General features: G+C 45.1%; 1 protein-coding gene across 5 annotated transcripts in view; it reads right to left on the reverse strand.

Annotated features, from left to right (window-relative positions):
* trpm7 (transient receptor potential cation channel, subfamily M, member 7) overlaps positions 1-1,394 on the reverse strand; it is a 148,339-nt gene extending 146,945 nt beyond the window's left edge. For all 5 annotated transcript variants that reach the window (XM_072277915.1, XM_072277918.1, XM_072277916.1 and 2 more), the window contains exon 1: positions 1,216-1,394. In XM_072277915.1, coding sequence (XP_072134016.1) covers positions 1,216-1,227 — 12 coding nt within the window. In that variant the 5' untranslated portion in view covers positions 1,228-1,394. The remainder of the gene's footprint in view (positions 1-1,215) is intronic.
* Positions 1,395-15,680: the final 14,286 nt, after the last annotated feature.

Here is a 15,680-nt window from a genome sequence, read left to right on the forward strand (position 1 = left end):
AAATGCTGCTCAGGTCAAAGGTCAGCCGTGATCTTCATTAATGGCAGAACAGGACAAATAGACTACCACTACACTCATCTATTATGTACAAAGCAACTTGACAGATGGACTATCATACAGAGAAAATGTGTAGCAATCACACTGCAACCAAACAGAAAAGCAGAAGAATAATTTTGAGAATTAAATGCTGGTGTTCAGAGAGCCATGTGTACTTCTACAATAAACAAAGTTATCATATACAAACAGCAAGTAATTTGCAAAACAAATCAAACTGAAAACCTTTCAGGAAAGTAGTCTCACTGCAACTGCAGGGATCTTGCTCTATAACTTCTTTATTAAAACAGTGCAGCAGAGGTTAGCAGGACTAACCATGAGATGGAGTTGATATTAGAAACCCATTGAGCATAACAGGCCAGAACTCAATGAAATTTATAAGAGTTAGGAAAATACATCAAATGGGTCCAGCAATGCGTTTGTATAAAAAAAACAAGTGTACAGAACATCCATTTAAACTATTTAAAGCATTTCTCAACCCACCACTAAAAAATGACAAATTTAAAATCTAGCATATGCCCTGATAGGAGGTCACCTCGCTGAAGCTGAGAATTCAGAGAAGAGCTTGACAGGGACGATTCAATCAGCATATATATTTATTATGTTCAGGATTATGGATACGACCACTTCAAACTGACGAAATATTAAAACAAAACAGAATGATCAGAAACTATTTGCCTGCAAAGCAATGAGAGGAAGGCAAGTTTATTGGTGGACAAGGTAGTTTTGTTAAAAAGTTACAGAAAGCAGATTAGATAACTGAAGCAATACCATTGTAGTTGTGATGTTATTAAATGAGGGGGTGTATAGCCTTACTTAATTTAAATTTGAAAGTGATCGTAAGACTAACGCCCTCGGTGCATCAGCGCTGTCCAGATAGCTCCAAATGACAAGATGGTTCAAGTCGCCATGGTTACTGATCAGTATGAACCTGCAGGCCAGGCGCTGAGCCACGGCCTCGGAGCCAGCGTACGCCCAACCCGTCAAACCCCAGCCCCGTTGCCGGCCCGCAGTGACGTGGCTGGCAGCTACCAATTCGGCTTAGACGCGCCCTGTACTCAGGTCAGCCGGCCGAGTCGGGCCGGTGCCCCGACAGGCCTCACCACGCGGCCGTCAGCCAGGTCGCTGGCCCCGGGAATGGCCGCATCCTGAGCCACCTACCATTCTCTTCATGGGTGAGGCTGCAGAAGTGGCTCCGCGTGGCCTTGAGCCATCGACGTGGTGCGCGGGCAGACGGCGCTGAAGAGTCCCAGGTGGTACGGAGTGCCAGGCCCGTGGAAGCCGCCACTTTCATAATGGAGTAACTCCGACTGACGCCCGGGCGCCTCCGCCGCGAACGCTCGTCATGTGACGAGCGCGTGCAGAGGGGCGGGGCGGGAGGACGCGTCTGACACGTGACCTTCCCGTCACTTCTCCCACCCCCACCCCGCAAAAAAAACATGGAGGACTGAGTGCGGCGGTGCGCTTGGATGTTAGCGGGTAAAGTGTGGGGGGCGAAACGGCGGAGCCCGTCCCGGTCCTTGACCCAATGACGCAGCCTGGATCCCCTGGTCTCGGCCTGGTGATGTAGTCTGGTTCAGACCCCCTCTCTCCCTCCCAACCCCCCGGCCCCATCCTCGTCGCCTGTCCCCGGCCTAGGCTTGTTGCTTTGGCACGGATCCCGGCCTTTTGGCGTCCAGCAGATGCTGGATCACGTAGGAAAGTGCTGTGGAGCATCAGGCCCAATGCTGGAAGCTGGATGTCGCCTGCAACATCAGTAACTCTGAAGTGAGGAAGCAACGTGAGTTCAACAGCATTTAGACTAGGGGTTCCCGTGGACCAATATTATTAAGCAAGCGGCCTGTGGAACCCCAGGTTGGGAACCCCTGATTTAGAGGGTGAAGTGATAATTAACTCGTGCAAGCAGCAGCCGCTGCCGGTCCACTAATGGGCCGGGCCCCGGTAGCAGGACAACCGGAGTGCAGGTTGTTTTGAGAGGGGAGGATGAATTGTGTGAGGTCAGGTAGCGTCCATCGGGGAGAGAAACTGGTAATGTTTCTGGTTAAAGACCATTCGTTAGAATAGGATAATAAGCTGCGAAAAGGGGTATGGTGGATAGGACAAAGGAAATGATAGCGTGAGACCAGGGCCATTACAGAGAAAATGCATACATTGGTGAGTTAAGGAGGGAAGTTGAACAGAAGGTATGAAATGAGGGGGTGTCAAAGGGAGAGAATGCAAAAACAAAGGGAAACTAATAAAGTGCAGGTCAGGTGGTGCTGATGGAAATGGGATAGTGAACCAATTGCAGGTGTTCGTACCGGCTTGACACGATGCCTGATATTGAGCTCAGGTGAAAGATGAGGTGCTGTCCCTCTAGCTTGGGCTTCAATGGTATAGGAGGCCATGGAGAGTTAGTGGTAGAGAGCTCCGAGTCACGTCTCTAGACTAAATGCAGTTGGTGCGACACTACTACAGTTCGGAATATTCTGGAGTTGAAGTCCAGATCCATTCTGTATCAAGACTCTGTACATCCTCCCTGTGGAATGTGTGGGTTTCCTCCAGGTGCTCTGGTTTCCTCCCACAATCCAAAGAAGTGTCGGGTAGGTTAATTGGTTATTGTAAGTTGACCTGTGATTAGGTTTGGGTTAATCAGTGTGGCTTGAAGAGCAAGAAGGGTCTACTCCGCGATGTATCATTAAATAAAATTGCCCACTTCCAGCTACTAACACCCTGAGCTCTGGGGAGGTGAGGATCAGAGAACTTGTACTTTCTCTGGCCGAACTGAAAAAAGTTGTAAGCGGATGTGTGGGAAATGGATGAGTTTGGCTCGAAGTCTCCTCAGTTATGATATAAAGGAAGTCACAGTTCAGGAAGGTGTTCACTTGGGGCACTTGGAAAATGCAAGTAATTCCAAGTAAATACAGCAGAAATGAAGGGTCTTTGACTCTGTTTCTTTCTGCACAGATGCTGTCTGGCTTACTTACTTCAGACTTGCAGCTCCTTTTGATTTTTCCACAGACAGACTGTCCCCAGATAACAAACAGATTCACTTCTTACAGACTTTCCATGTCAGAAAATAGACAAAAATCACTTTATAGGTACCATCCCTCAATGGTATTGTAATGAACAGTATCAAAAGCATATCAAACTGATAAGAACAGTGATTAAAAGTAGACAGAGAAATCTAGTTCTGTCATTTGTAGAAATGAAGTTACGGTGTGTGTGTGTACATGGGACTTCTGAATTTGATGATATTCTGGGAGCTTGTTTTTATGTATAACCTGTCCATGAAGTCAGGCGTTGTTACCCTGGAGAATGCCCAAACGGAATTGCGGGTTGCAGAAGAGAGCAAACTTGAAGGAACACTTGAGCTGGAGCTTGCAAGAGTGAAAGACATAGAGGGATTTGAGCAGGATAAATCTGAAGTCATACACCTTTGCTGATCAGTAAGCACAGATATTAGATCCATAGGACAATGAAGGAGATGCAGAGAGTGAACTGTTGGTGAAAGATTAGATGAGAAGGGGGAACATTGAAACAGAAGAATTTGAAGGTAATTAAAACATGAATGAGGATTTTGAGAGCAAGTGGTTAAGGCCGTTGTCATAGACTAGATCTACCAACACTTGGAGAGATGGTCTGATTTGGGACAGTCAGCATGGAAATTGTCTGACAAATCCCTTGAAGTTCTTCAAGCAGGTATGCGATAAAGATGAATGTTGTCTATACAGACTTTAGCAAAGCTTTTCAAAGCTGTTTCATTTGACTGTATTCATGGGCATTCGTGTATGGTGAATAATAATTGAACTTAAACTTAAAGCTTGATACTGCATGCTAGTCTGGAAGGCTGGGATCCAGGGAGAATAGCAGATTGAATTCAAGAGGAAGCAGGAGGTTCTTTCTCAGGCTAGAGTTCTGTGTTTCATGGTGTGCCACAGGGGTTGATGCTAACATCTTTGTTGTTTGCAATTGGATGTGAATGTACAAGCATAGTTAGTTAGTTTGCTGATAATACTAACATGGATGGTATTGTAGGTAGGGCAGAAGGCTATAAAAAGTTATTAATCTGATAGGAATGTGGGCTGAGGATTGACAGGATTGGTAGATGGCTTTCAGTGCAGATAAATGTGAGGTATTGCAGCTGGGAGATCAGACCAGGATGAGAGTGTTATAGAACAAGGGACCGGCAGTGCAAGTGCATAGTTCATTGAGCACGGCGTCACAGGTGCTGACACTCTGGCCTTTATCAGTCACGGCACTGAGTACAGCAATTGTTCCGTTGTATTGCAGTTATATAAGCTGTTGGTGAGGCTACACAAAGTATGGTGTACAGTTTTGCTCAACCTGTTACAGGACAGATGTTGTTAAACTGGAAAGAGTGTAGAAAAGATTTACCAGGAGTTACAAGGGGAGGTTTGTAGACTGGGACTCTGTTGGAGATTGAGGGGTGACCTGATAGAGCTAAACAAGATCATGAGGTTTATGACAGGGTGACAATATATCGTCTCTTTCAAAGGGGGGAGGTAAAAACAAGAGGGTACAGGCTTAGGATGAAAGGTGAGAGATTTAAAGGGGCATCAGGGTAGCCTCTTCACACAAAGGACGGTGTGTATTTGCATGAACTGCCAGAAATCACATACATACATGGGTAGGAGAGATTTAGAGAACTAAGGCCCAAACACAGCAGATGGAATTAGCTTGCTGGGCAACACACAGTATGGATGAGTTGGACAGAGGGCTGGTTTTCAAGCTGTATGACTCTGGCTGAAAATAATATTCAAACACGAGGAAATCTGCAGATGCTGGAATTTCAAGCAACACACATAAAAATTGCTGGTGAAAGCAGCAGGCCAGGCAGCATCTATAGGAAGAAGTACAGTCGACGTTTCGGGCCAAGACCCTTCATCAGGACTAACTGAAGGAAGAGTTAGTAAGAGATTTGAAAGTGGGAGGGGGAGGGGGAGATCCAAAATGATAGGAGAAGACAGGAGGGGGAGGGATGGAGCCAAGAGCTGGACAGGTGATTGGCAAAAGGGGATACGAGAGGATCGTGGGACAGGAGGCCCAGGGAGAAAGATAAGGGGGGGGGGGAACCAGAGGATGGGCAAGGAGTAGAGTGAGAGGGACAGAGGGAGAAAAAGGAGAGTGAGAGAAAGAATGTGTGTATAAAAATAAATAACGGGTGGGGTACGAGGGGGAGGTGGGGCATTAGCGGAAGTTAGAGAAGTCGATGTTCATGCCATCAGGTTGGAGGTTACCCAGATGGAATATAAGGTGTTGTTCCTCCAACCTGAGTGTGGCTTCATCTTTACAGTAGAGGAGGCCGTGGATAGACATGTCAGAATGGGATGTGGAATTAAAATGTGTGGCCACTGGGAGATCCTGCTTTCTCTGGCGGACAGAGTGTAGGTGCTCAGCAAAGTGGTCTCCCAGTCTGCGTCGGGTCTCGCCAATATATAGAAGGCCACATCGGGAGCACCAGACGCAGTATATCACCCCAGCTGACTCACAGGTGAAGTGTTGCCTCACCTGGAAGGACTGTCTGGGGCCCTGAATGGTGGTAAGGGAGGAAGTGTAAGGGCATGTGTAGCACTTGTTCCACTTACAAGGATAAGTGCCAGGAGGGAGATCAGTGGGGAGGGATGGGAGGGGACGAATGGACAAGGGAGTCGCGTAGGGAGCGATCCCTGCGGAAAGCAGAGAAAGGGGGGGAGGGAAAGATGTGCTTAGTGGTGGGATCCCGTTGGAGGTGGCGGAAGTTATGGAGAATAATATGTTGGACCCGGAGGCTGGTGGAGTGGTAGGTGAGGACAAGGGGAACCCTATTCCTAGTAGGGTGGCAGGGGGGTGGAGTGAGAGCAGATGTACGTGAAATGGGAGAGATATGTTTGAGAGCAGAGTTGATGGTGGAGGAAGAGAAGCCCCTTTCTTTAAAAAAGGAGGACATCTCCCTCGTCCTAGAATGAAAAGCCTCATCCTGAGAGCAGATGCGGCAGAGACGGAGGAATTGCGAGAAGGGGATGGCATTTTTGCAAGAGACAGGGTGAGAAGAGGAATAGTCCAGATAGCTGTGAGAGTCAGTAGGCTTATCAGTGGATAAACTGTCTCCAGAGACAGAGACAGAAAGATCTAGAAAGGGGAGGGAGGTTTCAGAAATGGACCAGGTAAACTTGAGGGCAGGGTGAAAGTTGGAGGCAAAGTTAATAAAGTCAACGAGTTCTGCATGCGTGCAGGAAGCAGCGCCAATGCAGTCGTCGATGTAGCGAAGGAAAAGTGGGGGACAGATACCAGAATAGGCACGGAACATAGATTGTTCCACAAAGCCAACAAAAAGGCAAGCATAGCTAGGACCCATACGGGTGCCCATAGCTACACCTTTAGTTTGGAGGAAGTGGGAGGAGCCAAAGGAGAAATTATTAAGAGTAAGGACTAATTCCGCTAGACGGAGCAGAGTGGTGGTAGAGGGGAACTGATTAGGTCTGGAATCCAAAAAGAAGCGGAGAGCTTTGAGACCTTCCTGATGGGGGATGGAAGTCTATAGGGACTGGACTTCCATGGTGAAAATAAAGCGGTGGGGGCCAGGGAACTTAAAATCATCGAAAAGTTTAAGAGCATGAGAAGTGTCATGAACATAGGTAGGAAGGGATTGAACAAGGGGGGATAAAACCATGTCGAGGTATGCAGAAACGAGTTTGGTGGGGCAGGAGCAAGCTGAGACAATAGGTCTGCCAGGACAGGCAGGTTTGTGGATCTTGGGTAGGAGGTAGAAACGGGAAGTGCGGGGTGTGGGAACTATAAGGTTGGTAGCAGTGGATGGGAGATCTCCTGGGTGGATAAACTTACTAACTCTTCCTTCAGTTAGTCCTGACGAAGGGTCTCGGCCTGAAACGTCGACTGTACCTCTTCCTAGAGGTGCTGCCTGGCCTGCTGCGTTCACCAGCAACTTTGATGTGTGTTGCTTGAATTACCAGCATCTGCAGAATTCCTGTTGTAAAGGTTTCCCAAGTTCATATTGTCCTGAATCCCATTAAACATGAAACCCATTTCCTGTAAACAGCAGATAGAATGCCAGTTCTATATAGTAGACTCTGGTATTGTGTTGCCATAGTTTAATATATTAGCAATAAATATTTTTCTTTAATTGTAAAACCTTGCCATATTTTTGATAATGAGTTCACCAATTTCTGTCTCTTAGTCCCTCTGAGTTACGTTCTTATTCAGGCAATTGATCTCACCACTGAGACTAGAGGCAAGTGTCGTCTGTCTGGAACAACGCCCTGTCGGAGAGGCTGATCATAGCAATTAAATAAACTGAAGGAGCTGTCGGGCCTCCGTGCACTGAAGTTTCAATATGTTGCAAACAATCATGTATTTTCATAATATATAATTAACAAGGTTTGTTTTTCCTTTCCCCGCGGCTGCTCCTTACCCCAAGCCCCCTGTTTCGTAAAATATTCTCTTGCTAGGCACAAGAGAAAACATATCCTAGTTACTATTTCAAAATTTACATTCCCATAACAAAGAAAAATTGTGTTACATTTTACTAAGTATGTTGAACTTTGAATAGGGATGAATTTGGATGCTATGAACCTGTCTTCATATTTACAGATCTATTGAGTTTTTATGCTGTTTGTTAAAACTGTCTCTTTACAAATCAGGAATCCACCATTTTATATTAACATGTGGATTGAGTGCTAGTATTCTGGAAGAAATCTACCAAGTACAAGATGGAGGGAGTGCCATTGACCACAGTAAGGCAGTTAGGCAGAAGCCATTTCACTGGTAAAGTACAACTTGATCCAACGTCTGTAATATGAGCTCAGTTAAAAATGCTGCTGTGGTATCAGTTCGTGCTGAGCAATAAATACAACTTCCTGTCAGATCGCCAGCAGGTAACAAGAGTGGGCTCCCTCACCTCTGACCCTCAGACCCTCAACATAGGTGGTGTCCTAAACCCTCTCCTTTGCTCTCTGTACCCATGACTGTGTTGCCACCCACAGCTCCAATCTGCTGATGACACTACACTGATTGGCCTAATCTCAAATAGTAATGCAGCAGCCTTCAGAGAAGTCATCACCCTGACACAGTAGTGTCAAGAAAACAACCCCTCCCTCAATGTCGCAAAAACAAAGGAACTGGTTGTGAACTACAGGAGGAATGGAGACAGGCTAACCCCTACTGACATCAATGGATCTGGGGTTGAGAGGGTGAACAGCTTTAAGCTCCTCGGCATAAACGTCACCGAGGATCTCACGTGGTCTGTACATACCGGCTGTGTGGTGAAAAAAGCACAACAGCGCCTCTTTCACCTCTCAGACGGTTGAAGAAGTTTGGTGTGGGCCCCCAAATCCTAAGAACTTTCTATAGGGGCACAATTGGAGCATCCTGATTGGCTGCATCACTGCCTGGTATGGGAACTGGCCTCTGCAGAGAGTGGTGCGGACAGCCCAGCGCACCTGTAGATGTGAACTTCCCACTATTTAGGGCATTTATAAAGACAGGTGTGTAAAAAGGGCCCAAAGGATCATTGGGGACCCAAGTCACCCCAACCACGAACTGTTCCAGCTGCTACCATCCAGGAAACGGTACCACAGCTTAAAAGCCAGGACCAACAGGCTCCAGGACAGCTTCTTCCACCAGGCCATCAGATTGATTCATTCATGCTGACGCAACTGTATTTCTATCTTATATTGACTATCCTCATGTACCTAATAGTTATTTAGATGGAGACATAACATAAAGATTTTTACTCATGTATATGAAGGATGTAAGTAATAAAGTCAATTCAATTCACTGGTAACTTATCAATTCATAGACCATAGGACATCGGAGCAGAATTAGTCAATTCAGCCCACTAACCCTGCTCCACCATTCCATTATGGCTCTCAATCCCATTCTTCTGCCTCCTCCCTGTTACCTTTGATACCCTAATTAACAAGAACCTATCACTCTCTGCTTTAAAAATACCCAATGACTTGGCATCCAGAGCTGTCTGTGACAATGAATTCCACACATTTAATACCCTCTGGCTAAAGAAATTCCTCCTCATCTCTTTTCTGAATGCAAGTCTCTCTATCCTGAGGCTGTTCCCTCTGATTTTACACTCAATGACCATAAGAAGCGTCCCCTCCACGTCCACTCTGAATGGGCCTTTCAATATTCAATATACTTCAGTGAGAACCACTCTCCACCCCCCCCCCAGTTCTTCTGAACTCCAGTGAATGCAGTCACAGAGCCATCAAACACTCCTCAGACAGTACGTTAACCCTTTAATTTCTGAGACCATTCTTGTGAACCTCCTATGCAGCCTCTCCAATGCCAGCCCATCTTTTCTTGGATTACAGACACAAAACTGTTCACAATATTCCAAGTGCTGCCTTATAACCTCCCAGCATCAAATCCTTGCTTGTATATTCGAGTCTTCTTGAAATGAATTCTGACTTTGCATTTGCCTTTCTTACTGCCTATTCAACCTGCAAGTTAACCTTTAGAGAATCCTGTACAAGGACTTCCAAGTCCCTTTGTGCCTCTGCTTTTTGAATTTTCTCTCATTTAGAAAATAGTCCACACCTTTACTCCTTCTGCCAAAGTGCATGACCATACACTGTATTCCATCTGCCATTTCCTTGCTCATTCTCTCAATCTGTCTAAGCCCTCATGCAGACTCCATGCTTCCTCAAGACTCCCTCCACCTATCTTTGTATCGTCCGTAAACTTGACCACAAAGCCATCAATTTCGTCATCCAAATCATTGACAAGTGGCTCCAACATTGACCCCTGTGGATACAATGGGTCACGGGCAGCCAGCTAGAAAAGGCCCTATTATTCCCATTCCGTGTCTCCTGCCAGCCAGCCAGCCAGTCTTCTATTCATGCTAGTATCTTTCCTGTAATGCCGTGGACTCTTGTTAAACAGCCTCATGTGTGGCAGCTTGTCAAAGGCCTTCTGAACATCCAAGTAATCAATATCCTTTGTCTATTGTGCCTGTTAGTTCCTCAAATAATTCCAACAGATTTGTTAGGCATGATTTCCTCTTAAGGAGACTATGCTGAATTCAACCTATTTTTCATGTGCCTCTAAGTACTCTGAAATGCCATCCATAATAATAGACTCCAACATTTTCCCAACCACTAAAGTCAGGCTAACTGGCCTATAATTTCCCTCAGCTTCCCTCCCTTCTTAAAGAATGGAGTAATGTCTGCAATGTTCCAGTCCTCTGAAGTCATTCCAGAATCTAGTGATTCTTGAAAGATCATTACTAATGCCTCCATGTTCTCTTGGGAACCCTGGGGTGTAGTCCATCCAGTACAGGTGATTTATCTACCTTCAGAATTTTCAGCTTCTCAAGCACCTTCCCCTGACTAATGGCAATAACACTCACTTCTGCCCCTTGAAACTCTTGAATTTCTGGCATACCGCTAGCATCTTCCACAGAGAAGACTAATGCAAAATACATATTAAGCTTGTCCACCATTCCTTTGCCCCTCATCACTACCTCTCCAGCATCATTTTCCAGCAGTCGAATAACCATTCCTGTCTCTCCTTTGTTTTTATACATGTGGAAGAACTCTTTTATAGGATTGGGAAGCTTTTCAAAACCAACAGAAGGCAACAAAAAAAAGTCATTAAGATGAAATACAAAGGTAAGTTGACCAATAATATTAAAGAGAATACCAAAAGTTCCTTCAGATATACAGTATAAAATGTAAAAGGGAGATGAGAGTACAATCAGAACACTGGAAAATGATGCCAGCAATGGGGACAAGGAAATGACAGATAAATATTTCACATCAGTCTTCACTGTGGAAGACGCTACCAATTTGCCAGAAGTTGGAGAGTATGGGAGCAGAAATGTATGAAATTGTCATTACTAGAAGGTGCTTGGGAATCTGAAAGGTCTGTAGGTAGGTAAGTCACCTAGACCAGATGGTGTACACCCCAGGGTTCTGAAAGAGGTGGCTGAAGAGATTGTGGAGGCATTAGTAATGATCTTTCAAGAACCACTAGATTCTGGAATGTCACTAAAATATCTGTTAGAATTCTTTGAAGAAGGAACTAGTAGGATAGACAATGGAGAAACAGTGGATATTGTGTACTTGTCAAAAGCCTTCGGAAAATCTAAGGTGCCATACAAGAGACTGCTTAGCAAGTTGAGACCCTATGGTATTACAGGAAAGATACCAGCTTGGAGGATGGGTTAGTAAATTTGCTGATGATACAAAGGTCGGGGGTGTCGTGGATAGTCTGGAGGGCTGTCAGAGGTTACAGTGGGACATTGATAGGATGCAAAACTGGGCTGAGAAGTGACAGATGAAGTTCAACCCAGACAAGTGTGAGGTGGTTCATTTTGGTAGGTCAAATATGATGGCAGAATATAGTATTAATGGTAAGACTCTTGGCAGTGTGGAGGATCAGAGGGATCTTGGGGTCCAAGTCTGTAGGATGCTCAAAGTAGTTGCACAGGTTGACTGTGTAGTTAAGAAGGCGTACGGTGTACTGACCTTCATTAATCGTGGAATTGATGTTAGGAGCTGAGAGGTAATGTTGCCCTCACTTGGAGTACCGTGCTCAATTCTGGTCGCCTCACTACTGGAAGGAAGTAGAAACCATAGAAAGGGTGCACAAGAGATTTACAAGGATGTTGCCTGGATTGGGGAGCATGCCTTATGAGAATAGGTTGAGTGAACTTGGCCTTTTCTCCTTGGAGTGACGGAGGATGAGAGGTGACCTGATAGAGGTGTATAAGATGATGAGAGGCATTGATCGTGTGGATAGTCAGAGGCTTTTTCCCAGGGCTGAAATGGTTGCCACAAGAGGACACAGGTTTAAGGTGCTTGGGAGTAGGTACAGAGGAGATGTCAGGGTTAAGTTTGTTATTCAGAGAGTGGTAAATGTGTGGAATGGGCTGCCGGCAACGGTGGTGGAGGTGGATACGATAGGGTCTTTTAGAGACTTTTGGATGGGTACATGGAGTTTAGAAAAATAGAGGGCTATGGGTAAGCCTAGGTAATTTCTAAGGTAAGGACATGCTTGGCACAACTTTGTGGGCCAAAGGGCCTGTATTGTGCTGTAGATTTTCTATGTTTCTATGGATAGAGCATTGGCTGATGGGCAGGAGGCAAAAAGTGGGAATAAAGGGAGCCTTTTCTGATTGGTGGTTGATGACTAGTGGTGTTTTGCAGGGGTCTGTGTTGGGACTGCTTTTTATAGGTCCATGATTTTGATGATGGAATTGATGGTTTTGTGGGCAAGTTTACAGACGATATGAAGGATGGTGGGGGAGCAGGTAGTTTTGAGAAAGCAGAGAGGCTACAGAAGGACAGACTGATTAGGAGAAAGGGTGAAGAAGTGGCAGATGGAATACAGTGGCAGGAAGTGTATTGTCATGCATTTTGGTAGAATAAATATAAGTGTAGACTATATTCTAAATGGAGAGAAAATTTAAAAATCTGAGGTACAAAGGAACTTGGGAGTCCTCATGCAGGATTCCCTGAAGGCTAACTTACAGGTTGAGCCAGTGGTGAGGAAGACAAAGGCGATGTTAGCATTCATTTTGAGAGGACTAGAATGTAAAAGCAAGACTGTGATGCTGAGGCTTTTTAAGGAATTGGTGAGACCTCCCTTTGAATATTGTAAGCAGTTTTGGGCACATTATCTAAGAAAGGATGATTCCGGGATTGAAAGGCCTGTCATATGGAGGAACATTTGATGGTTCTGGGCCTGTACTCACTGGAATTCAGAAGAATGAGGGGGGAATATCATTGAAACATACCAAGTGTTGTAAGACTTTGATAGAGTGGATGTGGAGAGGATGTTGCCTATGATGGTGGAGTCTAAGACCTGAAGATACAGCCTCAGAATTAGAGGGATGTCCATTTAGAATGGAGATGAGCATTTCTTTAGTCAAAAGGTAGTGAATCTGTGGAATTCGTTGCCACAGGCAACCATGGAGGCCAAGTCTTTGGGTATATTTATGGCAGAGGTTGATAGATTCTTGATTGGTCAGGGCATGAAGGGATATGGGGAGAAGGCAGGAAATTGGGCTGAGAGGGAAATGGATCAGCCATGATGAAATGACGGAACAGTCTCAATGACCTGATTCTGCTGCTATATCTTGTAGTCTTATTCCCATGTTAATTCAGTCGAAATCAGACCTTCATTAACTCATATTGTCTGTTCACTCACACACCACATTCAACAGAAACCAATTTTCAAGTTTCACAAATTAAATCAGACCTACCGTACCTTACATGCACTTCCCATTCACCCACCATATTGTACCATTTATCAGCCTATACTAATACACCTCATGCTTAACGCATTATGTCCATTCAACCTGGAAAGACCTCAAACAGGAATTAGGAGGATGAAAATGAGGCATGAAATATCCTTGGCAAGTGGTGTTAAAGAAAATCCAAAGGCATTGTATACATAAAAGGCAAGAGAGTAGGTGCAATACTCTGCAAAAGTCTTTGGCACCCTGGATTTTTTTAAAAATTTGGTTTCAGATGGTATGGCTTCCACAGAGCCCTGATCTTGACATTTTCAAGGCTGTCTGGGATTACTGGGAGAGAAAGAAGCAACTGAGACAGCCAAAATCTGCAGAACTGTGGCAAGTTCTCCAAGATGCTTGGAACAACCTACCAGCCGATTTGCTTATAAAACTGCATGATAGTGTATTTAAAAGAATCGAAGCAATTTCAAAGGCAAAGAGTGGTCACACCAAATATTGGTTTACATGATGCAAACATAAGGAAATCTGCAGATGCTGGAATCTTAAGCAACACACATAAAAATTGCTGGTGAATGCAGCAGGCCAGGCAGCATCTCTAGGAAGAGGTACAGTTGATGTTTTGGACCAAGACCCTTCGTCAGGACTAGGTTATATCCAACAAAAATATTGGTTTGATTTTTTTTTACTGTTTACTGCTCTTTATAGTAAGCTTTTATGTATTTAGAAACTTTTCATTATTTTTGAAAGCAGCTTTGCTTTACAGAATCTTTTTTGCATGTGTCTAAGACTTGAACAATACTGTAGGTGACAGAGTGGAACCAACTCTATGACAAATAAGGGAATTTGCACTCGGAGCCAAATGAAATGCGCAAGGTAGTAAATGAGTCCTTCACATTGGTATTCACCAAAGAGAAGTGTGTGACAATGGTGTGTTCATAATAATGTATGCTAATGATCTAAAGCATGTTGAGATCAAGGAGGTGAAATTGGGTCTGTTGAATAATGTTAACGTGGATAAGGGCCTGATGGGATGTAACCCTATATCAAAAAGTCTTGGCAAAGGTCTTCATATTCTCTCTAGCCACAGATGAGGTACCAGAGGACTGGAGTGTAGCCACTGATGTTCCTTTATTTAAGAAGGATAATGAAATAATCCAGAAAATCATAGGCCAGTGAACCTCACATAATTAGTAGACCATTGGAAAGGATTCAGAGGATCCTCACATTTTATTCATATTTGGATAAAGCACAGGTTTCTTGGGAACACACACAAAATACTGAAGGAACTCAGCCGGCCGGGCAGCATCTATGGAAAAGATGGCAGTCAATGTTTCAGGCCAAGACCCTTCAGCAGGACTGGAGAAAAAAGATGAGGAGTCAGAGTAAAAGGGTGTGGGGAGGGGAAGGGAGAAGCACAATGTGATTGGTGAAACCGGGAGGAAGTAAAGAGCTGGGAAGTTGACTGGTTAAAGATGCAGGGCTGGAGAAGGGGGAATCTGATAGGAGAGGACAAAAAGCCACGGAGGAAGGAAAAGGAGGAAGAGCACCAGAGGGAGAGAAGGTGAGAGAGGGAAATGGAAATGGGGGGTGGGGGGGCATTACTGGAAGTTCAAGAAATCGATGTTCATGCCATCAGTTTGGAGGCTACCCAGACGGACTATAAGGTGTTGCTTCTCCAGCCTGAGTGTGGCCTCATTGCAACAGTAGAGGAGGCAATGGATGGAGATATCGGAACAGGAATGGGAAGTGGAATTAAAATGAGTGTCCACGAGGAGATCCCTCTTTTTCTGGCAGATGGAGCTTAGGTGCTCGGCGAAGCGGTCTCATCAATACACAAGAGGCTACACTGGGAGCACCAGATACCATGATGACCCCAATAGACTGACAGGTGTTGTGTCACCTCACCTGGAACGACTGCTTAGAGCCCCGAGTAATAGTGAGAGGGCAGGTGTAGCACTTGTTCCGCTTGCAAGGATAAGAGCCAGGAGGGAGATCAGTGGGGAGCAATGAATGGACAAGGGAGTCACATAAGGAGTGATCCCGGCAGAAAGTGGTGGAGGAAGGAAAGCTGTGCTTGGTGGTGGGATCCCATTGGAGATGGTGGAAGTTACAGACAATTATGTGCTGGACACGAGGGTGGTGGGAGGATGGGGTGAGGGCAGATATGCGTGAAATGGAAGAGATATGGTTGAGGGCAGCATTGATGGAGAAGAAAGGAAGCTCTTTTCTTTGAAGAAGGAGGACATCTCCTTTGGTCTGCAATGAAAAGCCTCATTCTGAGAGCAGGTGTGGTGGAAAAGGAGGAATTAAGAGAAGCGGGTGGTATCGAAGAGATATAGTCCGGGTACCTGTGAGAGTTAGTGGGTTTATAATAGACGTCAATTGATAAGCTGACTGCAGAGATAGAGAC

The sequence above is a fragment of the Mobula birostris genome, chromosome 14 (assembly GCF_030028105.1).
Source record: "Mobula birostris isolate sMobBir1 chromosome 14, sMobBir1.hap1, whole genome shotgun sequence".
NCBI classification, from domain to species: domain Eukaryota; kingdom Metazoa; phylum Chordata; class Chondrichthyes; order Myliobatiformes; family Myliobatidae; genus Mobula; species Mobula birostris.